Source organism: Hippopotamus amphibius, chromosome 2 (assembly GCF_030028045.1).
Source record: "Hippopotamus amphibius kiboko isolate mHipAmp2 chromosome 2, mHipAmp2.hap2, whole genome shotgun sequence".
Classification (NCBI taxonomy): Eukaryota; Metazoa; Chordata; class Mammalia; order Artiodactyla; family Hippopotamidae; genus Hippopotamus; species Hippopotamus amphibius.
In genome coordinates this window covers 49,012,219-49,037,978 of record NC_080187.1, presented here as the reverse complement: position 1 = coordinate 49,037,978, position 25,760 = coordinate 49,012,219, and the positions used below count along the sequence as shown (strand labels likewise).

The following is a 25,760-nucleotide window of genomic DNA, read 5'->3' as shown; positions in this document are numbered from 1 at the left end:
CTTCTTCATGGACCTGGTTTATTATTTTGTCTGTTGGTTGGTTGGTTGGTTTAGTTGAACTGGAGAATAGAACTGGCTCAAGGGTATGAGAGACCAAGGCTGTGATAGTGAGTTGCCATCAGAAAAATACTTCTCATGTATCACAAGAGGAAGCATAAATCCCCCTTTCTTTCCCTGTTCTTACTGCCACCAATGGGCAGAAACAAGAAAAATTAGAAAGAAAGAACCTGTGCAATAGAAGAATGTTTGTTTCCTCAATCGCTTAGAACGATAAGAAATAAAAGGAAAGATTTAGAGGTTTTCTCCATATTACTAGGCAGTATGCATTTCTGTGGCAATAAGGACTTTTTAAAAACTCCTCTAGGCCAGTGAAACTAAAATGTGAACATGTATCAGAATCACCTGCAGGGCTTGCTAAAGCAGACTGCTAAGCCCCACCCCTGAAGTTTCTGATTCAGTAGAACCGGGTGGGGCCGGAGAGTCAGAATTTGTCACAAGTTCCCAGGTGATGCTGATGCAGCTGGTCTGGGGATCACAAGTTAAGAACCATTTCTCTTGACCCATATTTATTTATATAAAGGTTAAATATCAATTAGAGCAATATTAATTCTGTACTTCTTTTTCACCTGGACTTTGTCTGACTTCGTTCAGAAACCCCATGTCTGATTTTAGCTCATACTTGGCATTTACTGTCCTTGCCATGTTTTCTCAAGATCTAGGAGACCATCTCATTAAGAATGTCACCAGTACTTCACTTCTAGCCAGTCTGTACTTCTAATTACAGGTAAATATAATAACACATGCTTCAAATTAATGGCTTCTCATCTTAAAAGAAACAATTTTCATATGAGTGCCTTTTCTGAAGACAGATTTCACACCACCAAGAAAACAAATTATTTTTCAACATCACTGACATGTAAACCTGATAGCGATACTGTAATGGAATCACATCTGAGGGGAAAAAAAGATGACAACCCATAAATCCACAATTATCCACAACAAACTGATGTATCACAGGGGGAAGGTATTTTTATTATAAATTTGGACTGATGTGCTTCTTATGAGCATCACATTCTAGAATAAGCCAAAATTCAGGAGAAATCATGCAATATTTATATATTGGAAGCACAGATGTTTAAAAAAAAAAAAAGAGCTAACTGCACAGAACCTTTTGACTTTTTCTCCTGGACCACAGCCCATTTTTATTCCTTGTTTACCTGACGGGTTCCACAGCCTTGGCAGAGTCCCTTGAGCATGGACGGCATCGGCTTGAGTGCTGATGGCTTTCTGTAATACTGGGGATATGCTTTGGCCATGCAGTTACTGGTGTCTTTTGAGTCTGTTGCTGCCTGGATCTTGACTCTTTCGCATCCCTGAGATGAACAGTAACTATGACCATCCCTGTGGCTTTTGGCTTTAAGATACAAAAACAGCAACCTGCACAAAACAGAAACCAGTCCAACGGGTGTTAGACTGACTTTCAAAACCTTACAAAAATTCCTCAAATTAACTCCTGGCCAGAAGGGATATTCCTCCAATAAAATAACTTTTTTTTTAAAGAAAAACAAATTACAAAACTAATAAAACTGTTTCTCTTTCCTTTCCATCCTCCTAGGGTTCTAAGTCAAATGCAATACCACTTTAGAAAATATTTTGATAACCTGATTCAGTCGTTATGGACAGTATCAAAGTTGATTTCTGGTTTGAATTAGTTCAATAGGTAATTTGGGAGGATGGAATTTGGCTTGGCTCAAGAATTCCTTGGAAAATTTTATACTTGTGTTGAGTTTAGGATTTGGTAAATTAGTGTGGTTTATTTTTTTTTCTGTTGGTTTATAAATCATTTTGGTTTAAGGCACAAACCTGGAATAACAGAAACAGCAATTGTGAGACTTGTTTGGTTAAGGCCAAGATATGGTCTCAAATCAATTCCTGTGATGTCTACTAAGAGCAGATAGGCCTGGGGTCCTTCTGTCTGTACTTTGGCCAAAATCAAGTGAAATGAACAGTCCCACCCATTCTGAACTCTCCTCCTACTGCCAAGATGAACGGAAAAGCAACCTCCAGGCAGCAGTCCAATGTCTGTCAGCAAACCTAGGCCTTCAAAACCAAAGGAAGTCAAGAGTCTAAAAAGGACTTGATCACATATGATTGATTACTGGAGTTCAGGAGTTCACATTTTAACATGAGGTCAATGAGCAATGCAAAGTTGTGATTATGAGGTGAAAATCAGCCACTCTTCCGACATCCAGTAATTTCAACATATACATAAGGAATGACAGGGACCTGATTAGGCTTGGGCCTTTGACACATAATTAAAATCATCAAAATGAATAGAATTAAAAAGAATTTGAATCTCAAAGTCTGAAGGATTCTAGATATATCCAGATGAAGAAATACTTCCCATCTTTTTACACATCAATCACTAATTTGTGATCGCCAGACTGTCCCTACAAATTTGGGTGTTCCATTTATTTTTGTGGAAAATCAACTGGGAATGTGGCAGTTCTGTCATCTACAGAATAAAAGCCCAACTAGGTTGTTTAAGTTGGAAATCAGAGATGATGATAAGAAAAGATTTAAGCTGATCACACTGGCTGCTGCACCGGCCCTGGAGGGGAGGGCAAATGAGTTGCATCTTATTCAAAGGCTAACAGGGCACTTGACTGAACCTCAACCTCATTCCCCCACAGTCAGTCTTGCCACCTTTCTCTCCAGTCTGAAACTGGGTCTTTCCCCAAACATGCCATGCCATGTTCTTCATGCCTCCATGCACTTATCCACACTGTTCTTGGAACACCTTCCTCGTTTCCTCCTACTCATTCCTCAAGAGGTAGCCCCAGTGTCACCCTCTTGGGTTGTCGCTGGCCCCCCAAGTCTGAACTTCTGGGTTACCTCAAAAGGCACACTATAGGACTTACAACATGTAAACCTCTCAGCCTCTGATTACTTGCTTTACATGCCCACATCCTTCAATGGACAGTGAATTTGCAGAAGAAATGTGTCTTATTTACATTAGTATCTTTAGAGTACCTAGACAATGGCATAGAGTGGAAATGTCAGCTTAAGGAATGGATATTGAAGAAGCATGCTACTTTCTAGAAGAGTACAGGAGATCAAGCCTACCATAACCCAAAGGCTGAGAGACTGTAACTGGATAAAAGCAGACAAAGCCAACAGGACCCCAGGTGAACAGGATTAGAATTAAAAAGTGGAAAGATGCAGCCTAGAGAAAGTTGAAAGCAAATATGCCACGGTTACACAGTGATTTATTTTTTAAACCCAAGGTCAATTTGAGAGATAGCCTTAAAGGAAGAGAAAAATGAGCTTTCACTAAAATATGAACTATCTCACATGGAAATAATCATCTTTAGAGTTGCTATGGAAAACATTAATTTTCAATTGGGCCTACTGGTTCTTTATCGACAAGGATAATTTCTCTCTCTAAATTGCCTTAATAGGTATACGGCAAACATCTCACTCGATTCCTACTGCCAACTGTAATTACGAGTCATTCTGGTTCTCCTCTAAACCTCTAACGCTGATGAGCAGAGAATTACCCACACCAGCCGCTTTTCTAAACAGCTGTCACATCACAGCCTATTCTTAGTTACGCTGAAGAACTAGTAATTTCACCATTAAAGAAAAACAGCAATAATTCTCATCTACTGGTTGCCCCGAATTACCCCGTGCTGGAGTCAAAATAGAATTTCCTCTCAGATTGTTTCCTCTGCAGTTCCTGCAGCGAATGCACGGGCTCATACTCTTCCATTCTGGATAACGAGCCGTTATGCCGCTGTAAAAAGCCAAAGGTAACCTGAAAACTTGTGGTTGACGGATAGCAGAGGCCAACTCGAATCCAGTCATCCCTATAAAGGAGACACAATAAAAACATGAGTTCACATTTGAGCCAGTACCTTTTGAGTATTACAGCATATGTAAATTGCAGCCATGAACTTTGCCTCCTTAAATTTCTGCTGTGTATGGAGCCGCTAACAATGAAAGTCCTAAATCCTAACACACTAACGAGTCATCCACCTTTACATATTACCAAATTTCTCCCATCAACATATTTACAACAATGATATGGCTTACAAAAAATTATTGGTTTCAACAGGACTTCAGGGACTGTGAATAGAAGCTGGATAAAATGTACTTAGATATTGCAAGCAGATAATAAAATTAAGCGAGACGGTTGGGTATGGGTGTACTAAAATGAAAGAAACACTAATAGCCTGATAATGGGAGTGCACACTGGTAAAAATCTTTCCAATTTTTTATTCATAAATATATTTTTATCTTTTATAATTACATTAGGTTAAATTCCTAGTGGTAAATTTGCTAGAGATAAAATTATATGCATTTTTAAAGTCTTTGATGAATAGTACCAAATTGCCATAGTGTTCTTTCTTACCTAATGTCCTTAGATATAAAATTAACACTTTTCGAAAACCATTAAGAATATTTCCTGCTTTTTTATCATTTGCTTTTTTTTGGCATTCTTTAAATTGTGGTAAAACAAACATGTGGTAACATACAAAATTTACCATTTTAGACATATTTAACTTTATAGTTTAGTGTCATTAAGTACATTCACAAGGTTGTACAGCCATCACCACTATCCATTTCGAGAACTTTTTAATCATTCCAAAGAATTTTAAAACAATATGTAACAAGGCCTTAAAATTGTTCTCACAGATTTCATCCAGTAATCTCACTAAAGAATTAGAAATACAGGCCAAAAATGTATAAGAAAAGATGTTTTATCCAGTATCATTTGTAATACCAAAAGCGGGAGGGGAGCAGGAGAAAAATAATCTAAATGTTTATAGGGGAACGGAGTAGTTAAATAAATTTTGACGTATCTATATGCTCAGAGAACATCTGAGGGTGGACAGAGATGAGAACCCTATAAATGTTTATAATGCCTCACTCTGATTAGAAGATTTACAGTTTATTGCCATTTTTAAAATGTTTTTCTGTATTTCCTTATTTTTTTAATGACTAAGTACAGCTTTTACAACTTTTAAACTGTTATTTTCAAAAGTGCCACTATGACAAAATCCATGACCTCTCTATAATTATATTACATTTGGAAGAAAAAAAAAATCCATCTCCTCCTCTTGCCTCTGCCCATGATATAATTTTTACAAATTTTTAGATAATTAAACGAAAGTCTGACTGAATTTCAAAGCCAAATGGAGTTTTGAGACTTCTGGGCTCATCCTTTTTTTCACTTTAACTTATTTTTACTTGCTCAGTATTTATTCAAAAGTTATGGCTAGTATGTACAGAACGCTGCATACCATATGATTGTAATATCTCACCTCAGATTCATAACCTGCCAGATGTAACTTTTTGGATTGCAAGTCACTCTTTGACATATCTCCTCCACCCTCTCTGACAATTGTTTGTTCCTTCATTGACTTCCAGGTGGCTCACTGATGGGGGTGACAATATCAGATTGGCTTTCAGAACCCACACCCTGGACACAATGTGGACCAAGGACTGGAGGTGGGGAGGTGGGGAGACCGAGCAGGGCACTGCTGCAAGGATCCAGGCAAGAGAGGATAAGGACCTAATTTGAGTCACCAGCAGTGATGGTGGAAAGACATGGAGAGATTTGAACAACATTAAGGAGATAGGACCAACAGGCCACTGACAGACTGGAGAAACGAGAGAAAAGAAAGAGTCAAGGATGAGTTCTGAGATTTTTTTGGCCTGGTTGACTCAGTAAGTGAAGGTGCAATTCTCCAGCAAGGACATAGAGAAGCAGCAGCCAGTATTACAGGAAAACAGTAATGGTTTGGTTTAGAGCATGTGCCAAAGGCCTTACATCTCAGAATAAGAGCATCTACCATGATGTTCAGCCATTCTTGAAAGTGACCTCCTTAGAGGGGAATTCCTACATGTTCTATGTCCATCTCTATTCATTTCAATTGGGTATTTTAAGAGAGTTCTGACAAATCACCCTTTATGACCAGTCAGGTAAACAAACCATTTCAATTTTTCAGGTACATATCTGAGCAGTTTCATGGACTCCCGTGGGTTAACCATCACACACATCTAGATACTCCCAGCTCTCACTGCGAGTGTCATCTTCTGTCACTTCCCCGACCTAGGCTCCCATCACACTCAATCCATCAGTCCCTGAGAAGAACTAGCCCTTTCTCAACTCTGTTGCTTTTGTGACAAAACTGATCACTTACTATCACTTCTCAGTGCAGCCTGGCCCAACTCCCTCAGGCAGAATAATTGCTCTTATCCTTTGTCTATTAAAAAATAGTACTGGTTTATTTACTTAAATTTTGTTCCACCTGTATACTATGAGCTCCCGAAGGGCAAGTACTTCTCTCAGTCACCTTTATATCAACTGGCACACAGTAAATACTTAAATAAATTAATGTAAAAATAGAGCCCTTGATTGAAAGTAATATTATTAGAAGAGACAACTGAGAAATCAAGAAGGGATAGAAAGATGCTTTCACATTCAGGCAGGGATGGCAAATACCTGGCATTCATGCCACAATTCTTCCACTTCTTGCCCACTGCTGACATGACTAATCAATCACACCACTTCTCTTCTGTCAAGTCTAAACCTGGCCTCAAAAATCTTCTTACTTTCTAGGTAACCAAGTGCTCAGTTGGAACACCAGATAAAATTTCTTCCTATCCCAGTTATGGAGAATTAAAGTACTCAGCAGACAGTATTAAAACCTACTGGTACACAGCTTTCTGCACACATTAGCCTGACCATAGAGAAAAAGACATGCTTTTAATAGGATAGGATTCAATTTATACAATCTCTTAATTGTATCAATATAACACATATAGCCTCCCCACAGGAGGAACAAAGTACATAGAGTTCGCATTCTTTACTTGCTACGAAGGAGATATGTTATTATTTTTCTCCACTAAATTACTACTAGCTCAACTATTTGAAATAACTAATAGGAGCATACTTGTTGAAGTTTATGAGGTACAGAAAAGCAGTCTTCGGTGCTGGCCCATTCCAGTGGATGGTGTAGCCCTTCTCCAGCATGATCACAGGCTGGTACTGTGGAAAGGTTGCCTTCTGGTTAATTCCCCGGAGCACCATAGGGTAGGCTGGATACTCATCTCGTGTGATGGTCATAGTCAGATTCTGAGTGCTCCACGTCTGCACATAGACCTTCAAAAAATAATTAAGAATTAAAGGAAAGAGAATGAAAATTTAAATAGCTAAACAAAGCATTTCTAGCACAAAGTCAATTGTCTCTACTTTCAAAAGAGATTCTATGATCCCTGCCAGACGAAATGAGTAGTAGCCAACTTCATCCTAAGCTCCACTTACAATGAAGCCTGCTTAAACTGAAATGGTAAAAACAGACCATGTGTTCTGCTAGCCAAGATCTTCATCATCTCTTCCACAACAGGCCAGCTTATTCATCAGAATATAAAACCTTCGTGGTTTACATAGCTTGTCAGAGAAATCCCTCAATCTGAAGTACACACGTACAAAAAATTAGTAAATTAATGTGAAAACTGATACCCTCTAGTCAAATTTGAAAGACTTTCCTCTGAAACAAGAGATGGAAATTTTAAATATCTCAGAGCTTTGGCTCTCAATTTTCCATGACCTACATCAGCCCAAGAAGTCATTTTTCACCCATTAAAAAGGAAAAAAAAAGTTATAAAGTGTTCTGTAAAAACTGGAAAAACATATTAAACTGAGGCAAATTTGAAAGCCCTGAATTTATTCCAGTGGCATTTGAGCCCCATGCTGTGCCAAAACAAAATCTTCCCCAAATGCATCCTCCAAAGAACAAACCTCAAAACAATTTCCTAAAACAAATCAGTATCCTCTATTAGAATTCCCCAGAAGTATTAAAGCATTTGCAGAATGTTGCGTTTAATCCACACTACTTTTCTGTTTTCTCTTTCTCATTTCTGTAGTTTTGTCCATATTGATTCCTCAATTATAAATTCTTTGAGCCAGAAATTCTTCTTAACTCTCATTCATGGTTGACTTTATATTTCAATATAATACTCTTCTCTACTGACATCACTTAAAGATTAAAATAGGGATAGGAAATACATATTTTGAGACTACTGTCTTCATTTAAATATATATGTTTAATATATTTGTTTATTCTTTATTTAAATGTTTATATTTGACCTATAGTTCAGTATATAATAGGTTAAAGTATAATAAAATACACCCCCCACCCCGCCCCCTGCCACACACACACACACACACACATATATATATATATATATATATATATATATATATATATATAGCCTGCCTTCTTTCAAATCCAAGAAGGATTTGAGGTGGCACCTCTCCTCATGTTATCAGCTTTCTTTTTTAAAATATATTTACAAATAGCTAAATGATTATTCTATCTTGAGATCGAGTTGCTTCTACCTTTTGCTAAAAACATACAGTATTCTACATCATCCAAGGGACAACAAATGGCTGCAGATCTGGGCTCCCAGCCCAAATTCCAAACTCTCAGGAGAAAATTTCTGTCCTTCCATTCCAAGAGCCTCCTGGGCAGTATTAGACAACATATTTCTTTCCTCATCTTCAAATAAAAATAGAATTACTACTTTGCTTTGTAAGATAGAAGTATCAGGTACACATTCTCAAATCCATTAGAAAATCCAAAGACTACATAGAGACATTTACCATAAAATATAAAGTTTTCATTAGTGAGCACATACCACTTTAAGACAGATACATGTACCTCTGAATACACAAGCTAGCAATTTAACTAAAACTGTAGCTACTAAAGAATTAAAAGCTTTTCATCTTTATTTTAATTCTAGAATTTCTATATCTTCTTAGGCATTAATGAGTAAGCTTAATTTTATAGGGCAATTCTGGTTAAGAATAAAATGAATGGGAAAAAACCTCACATTTTCAACCACACTCTTTTCTTCTTTATTTTACTATAATTAATTCTCCACCCTTTCCTTGTCCTTCCCAGAACTTAGACAAGTATGACTCCTATCACTCCCATGGGGATGAGAAATCCCACAACAAAGAAGCTAATAAACCAGAAAAATCTCTCTAATCTTTATCCCTCTTAAGCCCTTTGTCTTGTCTATAGATGAGAATCTTTTTGAAGTTTTTCTTTTTTAATTTAAGAATCACAGCATACTTTAACAGTCATGATTCAAAGTCTGAAGAGTAATAAAGAATTCTGCTCCAAGAAGCTCCCACTATAGTCGGCTTAGATGGTAGAAACCACATACAACCCAGGGGGCTCAAGAAGTTGAAAAGCAGGAGCCACGAACACACCTTTGATGGGCAAAGTAGCCAGAGCTCAACAGAGGGGCTCCATCAGACCTGGTCCTGCCCTAGGAAGAACCCACCCTACAAATAAGAGCACTCAGCAGCACATCAACGAGGGAGGCTTCTTTTTTGCCTTTGAGACTGTCAGAGCCTAATCTGCCTTGGAAGATACCTTGCTCTTCCTCTAATTCCCCTCTCCATGCTCCAATTATCCTTTTCCTTTATTCTTTTACCTCTTTTAACATCTATCATTAAATATGACCACATAATTGTCCAAAATATGGAAATAAAATGCTGCTCTCTTCAAAATTCTGGGCAACTGCTACCTCCATTCTGCAATCTTCCATCCATCCAAATATCACTATTAAAATCATCTTTGCAACTTAGAGCCCTGCCCTTCAAATAATACTAACTGCAGCAAGCACTTCACTATGTGCTAGGCCACGGTGAAATGCTTTACCAATACTCATGCATTCCATCTTCACAACAGCCATATATGAGAGGATCCAATATTACCCTCACTATGCAGAGGCACAGAGCAGTTAATTAACTTACTCATCTCATATTTAAGGAAATATTTAACAAAGCCAGGATTCAAACCCATGTGGTCTGGTCCCAGTATCTGTGCTCTTAACATACTACCTCCCAAATTATTCCATCCTCTTATACTGGGCATCCAGTTAATAAATGCACACTAACTTAATGTTTTCAAAGAAGCATTTTGCAATCTATATCATCCCCTTCATATTTTCATAGATATTGTATCATAATATAATTTGCAGAATTTCCTTGGATTCCTTTTTTGTCCACTCATTCCAATTCCCAGCTCTGTTTCCGAGAATATGTCACTTTTCATGTGACCCACAGATAGTCTGCCTCACAAGTCAGAGTTCCTAATTTAGAGATAAAGATAATAACCCTGAAGTAAAGCGAAGAGTAAAACACCCTCTCAGGGGGCACAGCTGTAGCACAGCAAGAAATCCTGGCCTAAGACTCAGGAAATATGGGTTCTCACCCCAACTATATCCCAACCATATTTAACCAAGGGCAAATTATCTTACTTCTTTTGGGCTCACTTTTTCACTTTTAAATTGGTTTGGAGTGGGGGAACGTTAAATACAACTCTGAATCTATGATTCCTAATGAATTTGTTTTCCTTTTTTTTCCCCTAAAAAAACAAACAAAAAAAACCACATGTTTAGAAAGTACCAATCATCCCAAAGAGCTGAAGAGCACTCCTCACAGAAGCAGTGCTGTCAGGAGGTGGTAAGGAATGAGGCATCAGCATCACATGTGCTGGCCTACCTGGGCGTAGTTCCCACTGCATACCACTGCATTCCACTTGGTGACATTTACACAGCTTGGATGGCGGATCAGGTAGTTGTCAATTCTTCCCACATAAGCATCCTTGTATCCTGTCACAGAGCCATCAATGTCGTGGAAGATGGAATTCTTATCACCATCAAGCTCACAATCTTCAAACCAGGGGCCAGGTTTTCCAAAGAAGACATTGAGAGACACCTGACAGCAGTGAAAAACAAGGACATCATAAAATGAGGGCTCCTGGGCTTCCTAGGTGGCGCAGTGGTGGAGAATTCGCCTACCAATGCAGGGGGCACGGGTTCGATTCCTGCTCCAGGAAGATCCTACATGCCGCGGAGCAACTAAGCCCGTGTGCCACAGCTGTTGAGCCTGCGCTTTAGAGCCCGTGAGCCACAACTATTGAGCCCATGTGCTGCAACTACTGAAGCCCACGCACCTAGAGCCCGTCCTCCGCAACAAGAGAAGCCACGGCAATGAGGAGCCCGCGCACCACAACGAAGAGTAGCCCCCACTCACCGCAACTAAAAAGAAAGTCCGTGTACAGCAAAAAAGACCCAACACCGCCAATAAAATAAATAAATAAATAAATAAATAAATACATTTATTTATTTAAAAAACAAAATGAGGGCTCCTGCCATGTTAGCCAGCATTCCCTGCGTGGACCCAACTTCATATCCATTACAATTACTTTAAGGTTAAAGCAGTTCTGAGTCACAGCATAGCTGGCAACCAACATTTTTGATTAATTATGACATGCATGGTGAAAAAATGTCCCAAAGCCTTGTAGAGTTCAAGCAGCAAGTGTTCAACTTCATCTTTGGGCTTCCCTTTTTTCAACTTAAAAACTATTACCTATTCCACAGATAAAACTAATCCATGGTAAGAGAAATCAGAATAGTTGTGGAAAGGGGAACCCTGCAGTCATATGTATTTGTTAAAACTTATAAACTTTATACTTAAGATCTCTGCATTTCCCTGCATGTAAATTATACCTCAATTAGATAAAAATCTATTATAAGTTCTATCTCCTGAGCTAATCATTTTATTTCACACCACATGCTTTGGTTAACTTGTTAATGACTCCTCCCACCAAAAAATATGTACAGTTCCAAACTGAAACACAATCTAAGTGTTGCCTTGGTATGGTTGCATCACCACTGGACTCACTAAAACCTGTTGAAAAGTGTGTGTTATTTTCTTCCTCTTCAACACAGACCAAGCCCAGCTCAATAATTTTCATGTCGGGTAGTGTTAATTCAATGCCTTTTATCAAACCCACAGTACACAGCTGCAAAGCAGGCTGCAGGTTATGCACTTTTTAATCTTTAGCTGCTTCTTATTAGTGGTAAATTACTAATATTATTCAGGCCATGCAGATACACCTCTACAATTCTTTTATGCACTTATTGCCCTGGGAAGTTTTAAAATCAACTGAACATCTAAATGATAAGCAGCTCAGTGGAAAATCAATGATGTGTGGGAAAAGTGGCTCTATCTAAGTCCTTAGTTCCAGCCTCTTTTCTCTTTTTCTTTATACCTCCTATGATTAAATCTAAAAGAAGTCTACAGCCTACCGCCCAGCATTTTAGGAAGAACAAATTTGGCAGACCATTCCCTTTATGAATGGTTCTAGAGCATCGCTACCTTCGAGAATTTCAGGCTGATCAAACACTAAACTTAAACAGCATGGATTCTAGTAGGCTGTTACAACTCTAGAACTCTGCAACAAATGCAATATCTAAAAGCTGTTCTTTCAGTATGACCATGTCAGTAATCACTAAACTCTGTGCATGGGGAGAGCCATGTGGGCAGTAAGAGAACACCTAGCCTCTACCCTGGAGAGGTAATCCAAGACCCACCCTATTTATTTACGTGGGACCCTATCCACAGTGTAGCTCTTCCTCTTCCCCTGGAGTTATGTGGCCTAGAGGAGAACCAGTCAATCAGGCTGACATCCCAATCTGCACCTGTGCCTCTGTTCCATGCCTCAGCTATTCACGAAAACCAGATATAGACTTTGGTAAACTATCCTAAGTTCTCTTTTAAACTGCGCAACCACAGAGTTTGCCTGTGGACGTGAATGAGAGAACTATGATCCACTTTCCAATTGTGGCTGCCTGTGGGAGCAGAAAGCAAGACGGTCTGAGACTCAATCTGTACGCCACTGTCATCTTAGAAGTGGCAAGATGGGGAGAGGCTGGGAGTACACAATCAGATTGTCCTGTGTGTTAATGGTAAAGAGGGTACGGATGAAACTATTAAATGAACTATTTCTGTGGCCTACTGCATTGTAAACAATTATTTCTAAGTCTTCTTTGCAATCTTCATAAAAACTTTCCAATAGTTTATATCAGAAATAACTTAATTTGTTTCATATCACCCCAGTATTCTTCTTCTTCCCCAATCTTTTATCCTCTAGTTCCTCAGAAGAACAGACCCCAGAAAAGTAAAATATCAGGTAAAACCCAAATCTCTTCATGGATTATTGTACTGAATTTCCAAAAATCATATGCCATGAAATTCTACAAATTCCCATCCCCATGTCATCACTTTAAATCATCTTCCCTTTGAAGGTATCACTGGAACATCCAAAATATCCCAGGTCACATGGGACTTCTGTTCTCACCTTGAACTCAGCAGGACAGAGTACATGGAATTAGGAGTTGCTCTTGCATAGATGTCTCCTCCCAATTGTAAAAACTCAGTACAAATCCTTTGTTCGTGTTTTTGTCTTTGGAAAAGTGCCATCCCTCCTCTTCCCACCATAGTCACTGTGTAGGAACCATAAGAATATACTTACGTGTGGACCAAACTTCACAAGGGAGATGTTATTCCTGGGGGTTATCTGCCAAGAATTCTTCATGAGGAACCCAATGGCACTGGTGTACCTATCTGGAGTTGGCACATATTTTTTGAAAGTGCACCTGGTGAGATGAATGGGCCCATCATAGATCTGAAAGCCTCTAATTGGAAATGTCCTGTTGAAATACAAGATTTTGTTTAATGCATATGGGCCCATCCCTTTAAGAGCACTTCACTTACATACTTGTTTTATAAATGCTGTTGAATATCCCATATACACTACGCACAATTCTAGGATACTGTGGTAACCAAGCAAGATCTCCAATCAAATGAAACCTTCACTGAAGTGAGAAAGGCAAACAGGAAAACAATGGATAATTTCAGACAATAAGTGCTTGAAGACATTAAAGACATAGTAATACAATAGATTGGGTAGGAGAGAAATACTATTTTGGATAGAATTGAGGTTTCTCTGAAGAGGTGACTTTGCTTCCTTGAATCAACTCAGTTAAGATCTTTTCTTTGGTAACTCACATACTTTAGCTTTAGTTCCATAATCTCTAAAATGAGAACAAAAGACAAATCTGTGCTTAAACAGAGAGAACCTCCTTTCAAGTCACTAAATGACAGTAATAAGGAGAAATGATATACTTAAAAGTACAAAAGTGTAAGTCCGCAAGGCTTACTATATCAAAGGGGATTGAGAAATACATTTTACTCATTTTACTCTTCCGTTCAAACACAAACTCCTTAAACTACTAATCATATATTATTAACCACAGTTAATGTACAAAACCCATAATATTCTGGATCCTTTAGGTTTTTCCCCTAGTAAGTTCTTAATGGCATTGCAGAGGACTTCTATAGCAACTAATTAGTTTACAACTTGGCAGCGTTTTACAATAAAAACATAGATGCTAGCAAGAAAATCAAATAGCATGGTTAAAAATCTATGCCTCTTGATGTGTTTCCAAGGATATATCGCAAAACGGTACTCTGCCATAGAAAAGGTTGTAAAGATACAGTAAAGTAAAAACTGGATTCGTTGACCAACTAGGACTCTTTGTTTCAAAAAGTCCTCCTTAAGGGAGGGAATACGGGGATATGTGTATAAAAACAGATGATTGAACCTGGTGTACCCCCCCCAAAAAAAAAAAAAAAAAAAAAAAAAAGTCCTCCTTAGCAAAGAAGCAATAGCATTTTGAAATAAAACTGGAGGCCAGTGTAAAATAAAAATAATGGAATTGAATTGGCCACCATTTTACTGTAGCCCATATCCAACTAATACAGCTTTATTTTTTAAATTTAGAAAATTATATTTAAAGAGGCAGCTGTAGCCTAATTGTGAAGAGCAGTGCACTGACGCCAAACTAACAGGGTTTGAGTCCCACCTTAGCTACTTTTAGTAAGTTACTCATTTATAAAGTGAGATGATGACAGCACCTACCTCACTGGGCTTTGCGAGGATTAACTGAATAATAAAGTATTTAGAACAGGACCTAGTACATCATAAGCATTTATTAAAGGTTAGCCATTAAAAATCCATGAAGTTCCTTTCCTAGGGGCTTCCACGGCCTAACAGTTCTACACGTAGTGTAGCATATGGTAAAGACATTCAGTATTTCCCAACAACAAACACAGAGGAGAGAAGCCAAGCATAGGTTGCCTTTGGCCAGAAGCCAGTTAAGTCCTTCGGCCAACACTCACCACCTGTCCCTCAGAGCCAGCTGTCTGTCTGCCTCATCCCCCTGACCTGTCCTAGCCCAATATCTAGACATGGTGTACAGCTTTAAGGGAATTCATGCTTGATGATTTCTGACATTAGCTCTGATGTAAGGCCTTTAAAACACTAGTTTTTCTCTACCTGATTTTCTTACAAGTAAAATGACAACTCCAAACTGTGTCTCAGAACTGAGGTACAGATTAATTAGGTAATAGCTCCCCTAAAAGTTCTGAAGAATCTTTCTAGTGCTAAGTACTATTTTAATGACTGTGGTTATTTTGACAGAAAACATGCCAAAAGTCTACCCCCATACTCTTTCAACATCGGAAACATCGTTAATTATACAGCCACGGTTAGGTTTTGAGTCAGCTTTGGCATCTATCAACTCATTTTCTAGGACTCTTTTCAATAGGTAATTTCCTTTTTCCAGTGGCTATTTCTGAAAACTAACATCACATATTGAGGGAAAACTGACTCGATGTCTGTCGTTTACGGTTTGGCAACTTTCTAGGGCTCAAGAAAGAAAAAAAAAAGAAAAAGAGTACCAGCTTATATTAGGCCTTATTCATAAAGGATAAACAAGATAGGTTCCTTCATTATAAAATTGGTAATGAAATCTATAAAGTGTTTAACAGTTAATGCCCCAGAATTCCAGAGGATAGTGCACACACTAGTAAGAGCAATAACAACAAGAATAACAGTTTTAATAACAATAAGATAAGGTGGGAAAGTGTCACAGTGGGAACCAACCCATACAGGATTACTACAGAAACTTTCATAAGGGTTAGGCTTTCATTTATTGTTTAAATTGAATACTCCTCTGATAAAGCAATGCTTACCTGTTCCGGGGTAACGTCCGAGGCTTCTGGTCTATTCCTCCAGTGCCAACATACTTGTTCTGACCACCCTGAAAGCCGTAATTCCTGCTCTCCCCAACAAAGAGAGATTCAGATACCTCTTGGCTGGAACCTTCATCACTTGGGAAGCTTCCATCACTATGAAAGTGAGAATAATCATTAACTACACATCTCTAAGAAATTTACATTGACCCTCAAATGAAGGCAAGCTATAACTTTAAATATATAAAATTTTTCAAAGTAGCCAGTGGCTTTGTCTCATACATATTAATGAGTCATCAAAAGGTGCCTCTAAATTGTAAACATACCTCTTATAAATATGTGGTTGGTAAATTAAACAAATAAGATTTAACTTAGCAGCAACAACTAATTATTTCAGTCTCAAGCAACAATACTGCAAATGAGGAGAATACACGTGCCCTGAACACAATTAGATGACAAGCATGTTTAAGATGGCAATGAGAATCACTGTTATCTGGAGAAAAATATATAACATAAAAAGTTCAGTTCTTAAAGACCATTGTGAAATTAGACCAACTTCTAAAAAAGAAAATATTTAATCTGCTCCCAACTTTTACTCCCTTTTTATTCCTCTACTTTTTAAGATCTTTAATCTAAAGCTAAAGTGTTTTCTTCTAAGCAAAAAGCATGGTGGCCCTACCCTTCTGTGTAATTCCAGCTAGATTAATCTCCTATTTCAGTATGAATTCAATTAATCAATAAAAATGTATTTTTGGCCCTCTAGTGGCATCAGAGTGCTAATCTTTTTTAATGTTAATAACGATATAACATTCCTGTGTTATAAGAAAAAAAAAAAAATCAAGGTTATTTTACCTTACAGCTTTAAAATAATCAGATAAGTATTTTTAAAGTAATTACAAACCTGGCAAAGGTCAGTCCTATTCCATTATCTGCAAATCTATAAGAAAAAACAGAATGAGGGAACATTTTAATTTATCACATCATGTAAGAAGAGGTAATTCTCTCAATATTTAATTGTCATAAAATCCAGGAAGTTCCAATAATGTTTACTGTCCAAGACCACACAAAAATTTCACTTTCCAATAACTAAAAGCATAGGCTCCACAGTGAAGGCACCTGGTTCCAATCTCAGCTTTGCCAATTACTAGCTGTGTGACCTTGGGCAAGTTACTCTACCTGTCTGTCCCTCAGTTTTCTCACCTAAAAGTTGAAATAATAATATAAGCTTCCTCATAGTATACTTGAAAGCATTAAAATGCTAATTTTAGTTTCAACTACTTAGAACAGCGTCTGGCACAGCGTAAGCAGCATATAAGTGTTAGCTATAATTATAATTTTTATCATTATAATTGGCCCCCATATGTATAGGTTCTGCACCCACAGATTCAACCAACTGTGGATCAGAAATGTTAAAAAAAAAAAAAAAATTCCAGAAAATTCCAAACAGCAAAACTTAAGTTTGTCCAGTGCTGGCAACTATTTACATAGCAGTTGTATTTACAACTACTTAGATAGCATTTACATGTCTTAGGTATAATAAGCACTCTAGAGATGATTTAAAGTATACAGGAGGACATGTATTGGTTATATGCAAACACTATGCCATTTCATATGAGGGACTTGAGCATTGGGATTTTGGTACCCACGGGGGGTCCTGGAACCAATTCCCCATTGATACCAAGGAATGACTAATTTTTAACGATTAAATCATGCTATTCTCTTCAAAACTTTTCAACATTAATAAGAGAGCTATTTCTACAGGTTTTATACAATATCAATTTTTTTTGCATGATAAAAGTCAGAGATGATGGCAAAATGCCAAGCAGCTAATATCAGTACCAGCCAGAAAAAAAACACTTTTCTAGACACCTGAACACCAAATCTTAGCTCAACATACATCAGACTTCTCCTAAAATTATACAAATGAAAAAGAAGTGAGATGCTTACGCCTCAAGTCATGTTAAGACATAAGTCAACAGACTTATTAAGGTAGAATTCAAAACTTTTGTTTTGAATGGCAGTAGAAGAGCATCAGGAAACTGAGTTTCCAAGAGGAAGGAAAAAAAGTGCAGGTAGTTTCAAAATCTTTATTTAGCTCTCTGACATAGACCATGTTTGTTATATAAAGTTAAAGTCCCAGTTTCTGTTTAATCTCATCGAAAAGCTCTCATGTCACCAGACAAGTTCAGTTCCAATGAAAGCAGCAGAATGAGACGATTCCAAACATTTGCAGTCAGTTAACACTAGCATATTTCCTCAGAGCTTGTTCTGTCTATTAGCAATGATACTATGATTCCAGAAACCACCACTGTACTTTCAGTCTACTGGGTTTTTAAAAATAGACTTTAAAAGTAAATACATCAGTGTCATCAGATAATAACTTCATAGAGAATACCCACGCTGAATTCTGAACGACAATGTCTCCTCCTCTGACCCAAGCGCCGTTGTCATTATTTTTAAAAGCGATGAGCCTGTCAATTAAAGCAGCAACACGTGGTTTTTCAGGGTCTGCATCCTGATGAGGCCGAAACCTTGGGGTTGGAAGGAAAAAAAAAGGACTTTTAAGAAGACTAACGAAAAGGCAATGGAAATCTGCTATTTACGATTATAAGCTTAAGTGTCAAAAAGCATAATTTAAATTGACCAAAACAAAACTTAAAAAAAAACTTAAAACACAAATTAATTATTTCCATTTCACATACTGAAAAAAAATACAAATATGCAGAGGACTGCTTTCATATTTCATTTATTTTTAATCAATTTATATTATAAAAGGGACATTACAGAAACACTCTAAGCACTAAAACCATTTCAAAAATAAACAAAAAACCTCAGACCAGGAAATATAGCATGTTTTCACAAATCCTCAAGCTACATGATCTTAATATAAACTTACTGAGTAATCATACGTTTCAACATACATATATGTGAACCAGGGTATTATTTGAGTTGTGTACTGGTGAAATGTTTTAGATATAGAGAGAAAACTGGGTTCAATATCTTTAAAGTGCCTAAATTTAAAATAGATTATATTTATGGACTATTACCCAGCCATAAAAAAGAATGAAAATCTGCCATTTGCGATGTGGATGGACCTAAAGGGTATTCTGCTTAGTAAAATAAGTCAGACAGAGAAAGACAAATACACTACATTATCACTTATAAGTGTAATTTAAAAAAATAAAACAAACGAATGTAACAAAACAGAAACAGACTCAACAGATATAGAGAACAAACTAGTAGTTACCAATGGGGGGAGAGTAGATTGGGGGGGGAGGGGGGCAAGATAAGAGTATGGGATTAAGAGATACAAACTACTATGTATAAAATAAATAAGCAACAAGGATATAATGTACAGCACAGGGAAATACAGCCATTATTTTATAATTACTTTAAATGGAGTATAATCTATAAAAATATTGAATCACTATGTCATACGTTGGAAACTAACACAACGTAAATCCACTATAATAAAAAACATAAAGAAATAAAATATCATCACTTAAAAAAAATAGATTGTATGTAATTATAAAGACTAAATTTTACTTTTTCTTTCTCGTCCCTCTAAAACATTTACAAGGACCTTAATGAAAAGGCCAAAAAAAAATGGTGTCAAAAACTGTTAACTAGGAATTCCCTGGAGGTTCAGTGGTTAGGACTTCATGCTTCCACTGCAGGGGGCACGGGTTTGACCCCTGATTAGGGAAATAAGACCCCACATGCCATGCAGCCAAAATTAAAAACAACCTGTTAATTGTGACAACTCAAATATTCCATAAGGGCACCTAATTTAAAAAAAGATCATTTCCATTCCATCATAACCTTACAAAGCTGGGGAGGTGGGGAAAGAAAAACTAGACTTTACAAAAACCAACTAGCTTTACAAAAACCAACTCAGCACGCTGAGATTTTCAACCATTCACTCAGGAAATATCATTTGCACAAATGTCACTATGAAAGTTGCTGGCACATGGTAGGTGCTCACTAAATATGTATGATGGGAGAAGCAGCTATGCACAGAAAACAGTAAGTGCAAAGGTCCTTAGTCAAGAGTGAGCTTAGCATGTTCAAGGAACAATAAACAGCCTGGCTGGCAAGTAAGAAGCAAGAGGGAAAGGTCAGACAGGAGGGTACGCGTCAGGCAAGGATGTGGCTCTTTATTCCAAATGCAATGGGAACAGTAGAATCATGGTTGCCAGGGGCTGGAGGGAGGAGGAAATGGGGAAGTGGAGTCAAAGGGCACAAAAGCTTTAGTTACATGAAATAGATAAATTCTAGAGATCTACTCTACAGCATAGTGCCTATAGCTAAAAATACTGTATTGTATACTTAAAATCTGCTAAGAGCATAGATCTTCTGGTAAGTGATCTTTCCACAAAAATAATTTTTTTAATTTAAAAAACAATGACCATAAATGAGGTAGAAGGAATTTTGGCAGGTGATGGATATGTCTATGCCCTTGATGGTTCATGGGTGTGTACTTATCTCCAAGCTTGCTGAGTTCTATACATTATATATGCACAGCTTTTTACATGTCAATCATACTTCAATAAAGTAGGTGGATAAATAAATAAGCGTGATGGAAAGTCATCAGGAACATGGAGTCAAGGCAGTGCTATAAGCAGATTTCACTTTTTAACTGGTCACTAGCTGCTACGTGGTGAAAGAATTATGGAGAACGGTCAGTAAGGAGACCAATCTAGAGAACATCACACCCGCCCTTAGACTGTGTACATGACCCCTCACACTAAATGGCTCTGGCCTAACGGGTAAAAAGTCTGACTCTGAGCCATCACCCACTCTTCTGATGTTGTAGTTGCTGCCAAACGGCTTTGCAGTCATTACATAATATCAAGCAGATGGAAGAATTCTGGAAAGGAAACTACACAATGTTCTAAAAGAAAGCTCCCCACCCCCCACCAAAAAAAAAACTTAATAAAGCAACATCTGATTTTCTGCTACAGCCACCTCATTTTTTTCTGATATTCCTATCCATATAAATGTTGACCACTTACTCAGATACCCTTTATCTTTCATTCTCTTTCCCACTTGGTATGTAGAAAATGCAGTTAATTTTCCTAATTTTCCATCACCTTCATTTACGAGCCTTCAGCACGCTTCCCAACTCTCGCTTAATTGTCCTCTGCTTTAAATGCACTAGCTGGTTCTCATGCTCGTTTACTTTTTTAGATGAAATTTCCCAATCTTAAACTGAGAGCTTTCTGGAGTTAAAATATCCCATCTTTGGATTCCTGTAATTTCACATCTTGAAGACACAAGGAAAGGCTCATCTGATTACCTATTAAGTCAACTTCCCCTTTGATGAACAGACTAAATATCTTCTGGATCCCATGAGTCTGATGTTTAATTCATGGGCTGGCTTATTACTCATTAGTGTTTGAGTTTTATCATCTTTACTCATGTCTGGACTGCATGAATGCATGTGGGCATATTTTATATATTAGTTTATACAAAATTAAATGTATATACTAGCTGCCAAATGTCTTGTTACTCTTCTTCTATAATCAGTTCTTTTCAGCAACGACTTCCAAATGGAGTCTAATTCCTTACCAATATGTATGCATTTATAAGCTAGTAATAAAAGTAATAGAAAGCAGAGGAAAGATTACCATTATCATAATATACACAGACACACACACACAGTAAAGAACTTCTTAGACCATTATAAATAAGTTGTTTTATTGTCCAGTATAATGAAAATATCAACAGATTCTGAAATATATTTTTGCATCCATCCATTTATACACACACATGTAATTTCTGTAAGGCAGATAAGAGGGTCAATTGTGTTGTGTATAAAGATTTTTCCTGTTAGTACTAATTTAGCAAAGTATACAGTATTAGTTCTACCAGTTATAATAAACTCTTTCAAAAAGAACCAGCAATCTTCTAGCAAAGATTTCTTTATTTTGTCAGTTAATATTCTCTTTTTGCTTCATAATTTGGTGTCATCTGTATGCTCCTTTTTCATCTCAAGTTTATCTCCTCTTTTTACATGTCATATCTTACACTGCTATTAGGTGTCCAGTATCTTGTGTTTTATTTAAACAATGCCCACAATTTCTCCACTTCTCAAATGTTATCTGATCATTGCTTTAATGTATTTCAGGCTCAACTTGACCTTTAATGATGAATAATTTTACTAACTTATTTCCCCAGTTTTCTCCTGACCTGTATTACTGTGTCACGAGGATTCTGTTTCACTAACCTACAGTGTGACTCCTACTTTATTCCCTTGTGAACAATAGCACCTGGCATCCTTTTCTTAAATGACTGTCAACAGTCTATTAAATTTAGCATTCTTTCAAATCCTTCAGTTGGTCAATTAACTTGAAGTATAGAAAAATAACATGTACACAGCTTCTACTGGTGACCTTAAGCTGCCATCTTTTCCAGAAAATTTTGTTTCCATTGGAGACTATTTATTTTGGCTCATATACAGCATGTAAAAAAAGAAGAAAAAAACTTTGTTGAAATGCTGATCCACATCCCAACCACATTTTGTGGTTATAAAGGAGAGTAACACATAGCCCAGCTATGATGTGAATCTGAGACTACAAACAACTGAACCAGAACTAGCTTAATCATCAAGTTTGAGACTTTTCCCTTTGAAATAGATTTAATGCAACATTCCATTTTGACCACTAACAATAAATTATATATGCCTTGGTTTTCAGGGATTATATTAAAACATCTTAGTTTAACTTGTTTTTCAGTGACTCATATTCTACTTTAGGCCAGATTTGGACCCTTTTTCAACATATCTCTCTTCTTTTTCCTTCTCTTTCTACAACTCTCTCTAATTTTTTACAATTTACAACTGACAAAAAGAGAAAAAGCATCAGTTTCTTTCTCAATAGGATAAAAACCCCAACCTAGAACAGCAAAATAAATGTTTTTCCAAAATCCTCCTACAAACCTTGAAAACTAGAGTTTAATATGTTACTGGAGAAAAGAGCACAAGGGCTTAACTCAGAAAGTTTTACTTTGGCAAGATATGGCTTGAGTGTGATTTAAAAGGACCAGTTCTACCTTGCACTGTTATCCAAACAGAGGTACTCCCTTGGGTCAGCACCACTAGCATTGGTTGTTTTGACACCTTTGTCAATAAATAAGCCAGCCTGGAAAACATAATAATGGACTGAAATGAATATGAATCCCAAGTTATAACTATTTATATAAAATGATTCATGACAATAAGTTTTAGTTTATCACATCTACCAAAAAAGAAGGGAGAAGGAATAAACAGCAAAGCAAAGGTATTACAAAAACAGCTACTATACTGTATTTTTTTAATAATTTTACTCATTTGGTCATGCAGCAAACATTTATTTAGTGCCCACCTTAAGGTAGGCACCAAGCACTATACATCAACCAGAAAACCATGGTCATTGCTGTTACTGACACATAAACTAGCAGGAAGACATGCAATTAGGTAAACAATTACAATCCAATATGATAAGCATATAACAAAGGAAGTAGATGATGCTTTGGGAGCACATAAGAAAAGCACCAACATAAGACCTTTTGTGAAGGTGGGAGAGACAGAATTCAGAGAATGTCTCCAAAAAGAAGTGACATCCTAAAGCTGAAACTTGAAGGATCTAACCACAAAGAAGAATAGGTCAGGGATGAAGGGCAGGGAGTGGTGGGAAACAGTTGAAGAACCCAGAGGAAAATACTCAAGGGAATCATTTGTACAAAACATCTGGGGTTGAGAGAAAGCATGGCACATCGGAGGGAAAAAAAATCTTAGATGGACTAACAGGAAATGTATGGAGGGAGGAAAGCTAAGGAAGAAGACTAAGGAGAAGCAAATGCCAGGTGATGCAGAGGTGATACACTAAAGAATCAAGACAGTAGGACTTTTAATAAAGGCAATGTAATCAGCTGCACTTTACGAAGAATACTGTAGCTACAGGATGGATGATGGATTAGAAAGAGGCAAAAAAAGAGATGAGAAAAAAATAGATGACTGCAGTAATCCAGAAGAGAAATAAAGGTGATCTAGACTTGTGGCAGTAGTAACAGGTGAAACAGATAAAAGTGAGAATTCTTTACTAGGTAGGATTGATACCATTTAGTAATTACTAAAATGTCCGAGGATAAGGGAAAGAAATAATAAATGTTCATATATTTCTAATTTGGGAAATTAGGTGGCTAGTGGTTTCATTCACTGAAACAGAGATACAGAAATGGGTCTGGGGATAAAAATAAGGATTTTCGTGTTGAACACATTTTATTTATGTGTCCCTGAGACATCCAGCAGGCAGTCAGTTAGATATTACTCTGAATAGTCAGTCCCAAATTTAACTAATTAAAACCTAATAACCCACTTATTATTTAGATCTAATATCTTTTAAGTTGATACAGTAGATTACTATGTGTCCTCATGGTATATGACATTAAAAAATTAATTAGAATAGGTGTTTTTTGTAATACCACCTATAATTAGAAAATTTTCAGGATTTCTAATTTGAAGTGCTGCTTTCAATCATTACTAGCCTTAATCAACTATTCAGTTCATAAAAACCACAATTCTTTGTAAGTTTTTTCCTCTCTCAAGTCTTCATCAAGTGATTCTAAGCTCTTCAAATTATATCACACGTAGGTTTTTAAAGGGTCCTCTAAGTACCATAAACAAAAGGTATTAATTCAACTTTGATGTGGATCACATCAGAGTAAAGAATCTGGGCATTGTATCACATGATGAAAATATCAAGATGCTTTGTGAGCATAAAATGAACCAGATGCATTTATCTCCAGCAAGGTGGGGACGAGTGCCAAGTATCATGAAAATTAAGAGTTCCTGAACGGCCTTTCGTCTCCCTGCCCTACATATCATTTTAAATTAGTTCAGATATTCTTAGACAATATTTCACTATTTACATAACTAGTATCTAATATTCAAGAGGACACCCTATCAGCACTGAGAGAAGAGAGAAAAGATACTTTTTAAGCCACAGAAGCATATAATACACTAATGTGTACATCCTTAGAAAAATGTAATGATGTTAAAGATTGGAAAGAAGGTGAGTGGAAGAAAGGAAGAGGGTGAGGATTCATAGGTCAAGTCCATTATTATAATTATTCAGATTGCATGTACATGTGTGCCACAGCACATATTCCTGTGCGTGTATAAACAGAAAGCAGTCCACACATCCTGAATGTGACAGGGTTAGGAGTCTGCTTTTTTAACCACAAATTACTTTCTCTGATGACAAGTGCTACCTAATATTAACATTTCTCAGTTGTATCACAGTAGTCCATCCTTTACCCTGTAAATTATATGTACTGGTTGTTAAAACTTAGGAACCTACCTTAAAACTTGAATGGACCCTGTTGTTATAAAATATTCCCAATGGAGTGAGTTCTGGTTTCGCTAAGAGCTGCAATCCACTGGATTCCCCCGTAGGTTCCTTATGGAATAAATACCATATTCCAGCATCCTATAATTAAAAAGGCAAGATTATTAAAAGCTTTTTATAAAGCCACTCTATGAAACACCCCCACATAAACTAAGCATTTCACAAACAAGTTTCAGCTTTTTAACACTAATTATTCATTGTTTCAGGTTCAGAAGTGACTCTAAAAAGCTGTGCACTCATCTAGCACCCTCAAAGCAGTATACAAAAAAAGAAGCAAATTTAATTTTGCTTGTAAGATGCGACAAAAGATAGAACTGGCTGATACCAAAATTTATTTTCAAAATAACTTTCCCATCGTTATCTACTTTAAAAAGTCATGCAGGGCTTCCTAGGTGGCGCAG

At 37.0% G+C, this 25,760-nt stretch overlaps 1 protein-coding gene across 5 annotated transcripts in view; it reads right to left on the bottom strand.

Moving 5' to 3' along the window:
- The window catches only part of CEMIP2 (cell migration inducing hyaluronidase 2), a 74,214-nt gene that overhangs the window by 10,635 nt on the left and 37,819 nt on the right, over positions 1-25,760 (bottom strand). For all 5 annotated transcript variants that reach the window (XM_057723715.1, XM_057723716.1, XM_057723713.1 and 2 more), the window contains 10 exons: positions 25,312-25,440; positions 23,024-23,112; positions 18,370-18,501; positions 16,872-16,907; positions 15,971-16,126; positions 13,407-13,584; positions 10,589-10,804; positions 6,963-7,171; positions 3,687-3,869; positions 1,218-1,437 (listed from right to left, as the gene is read on the bottom strand). In XM_057723715.1, coding sequence (XP_057579698.1) covers positions 1,218-1,437; positions 3,687-3,869; positions 6,963-7,171; positions 10,589-10,804; positions 13,407-13,584; positions 15,971-16,126; positions 16,872-16,907; positions 18,370-18,501; positions 23,024-23,112; positions 25,312-25,440 — 1,548 coding nt within the window. The remainder of the gene's footprint in view (positions 1-1,217; positions 1,438-3,686; positions 3,870-6,962; positions 7,172-10,588; positions 10,805-13,406; positions 13,585-15,970; positions 16,127-16,871; positions 16,908-18,369; positions 18,502-23,023; positions 23,113-25,311; positions 25,441-25,760) is intronic.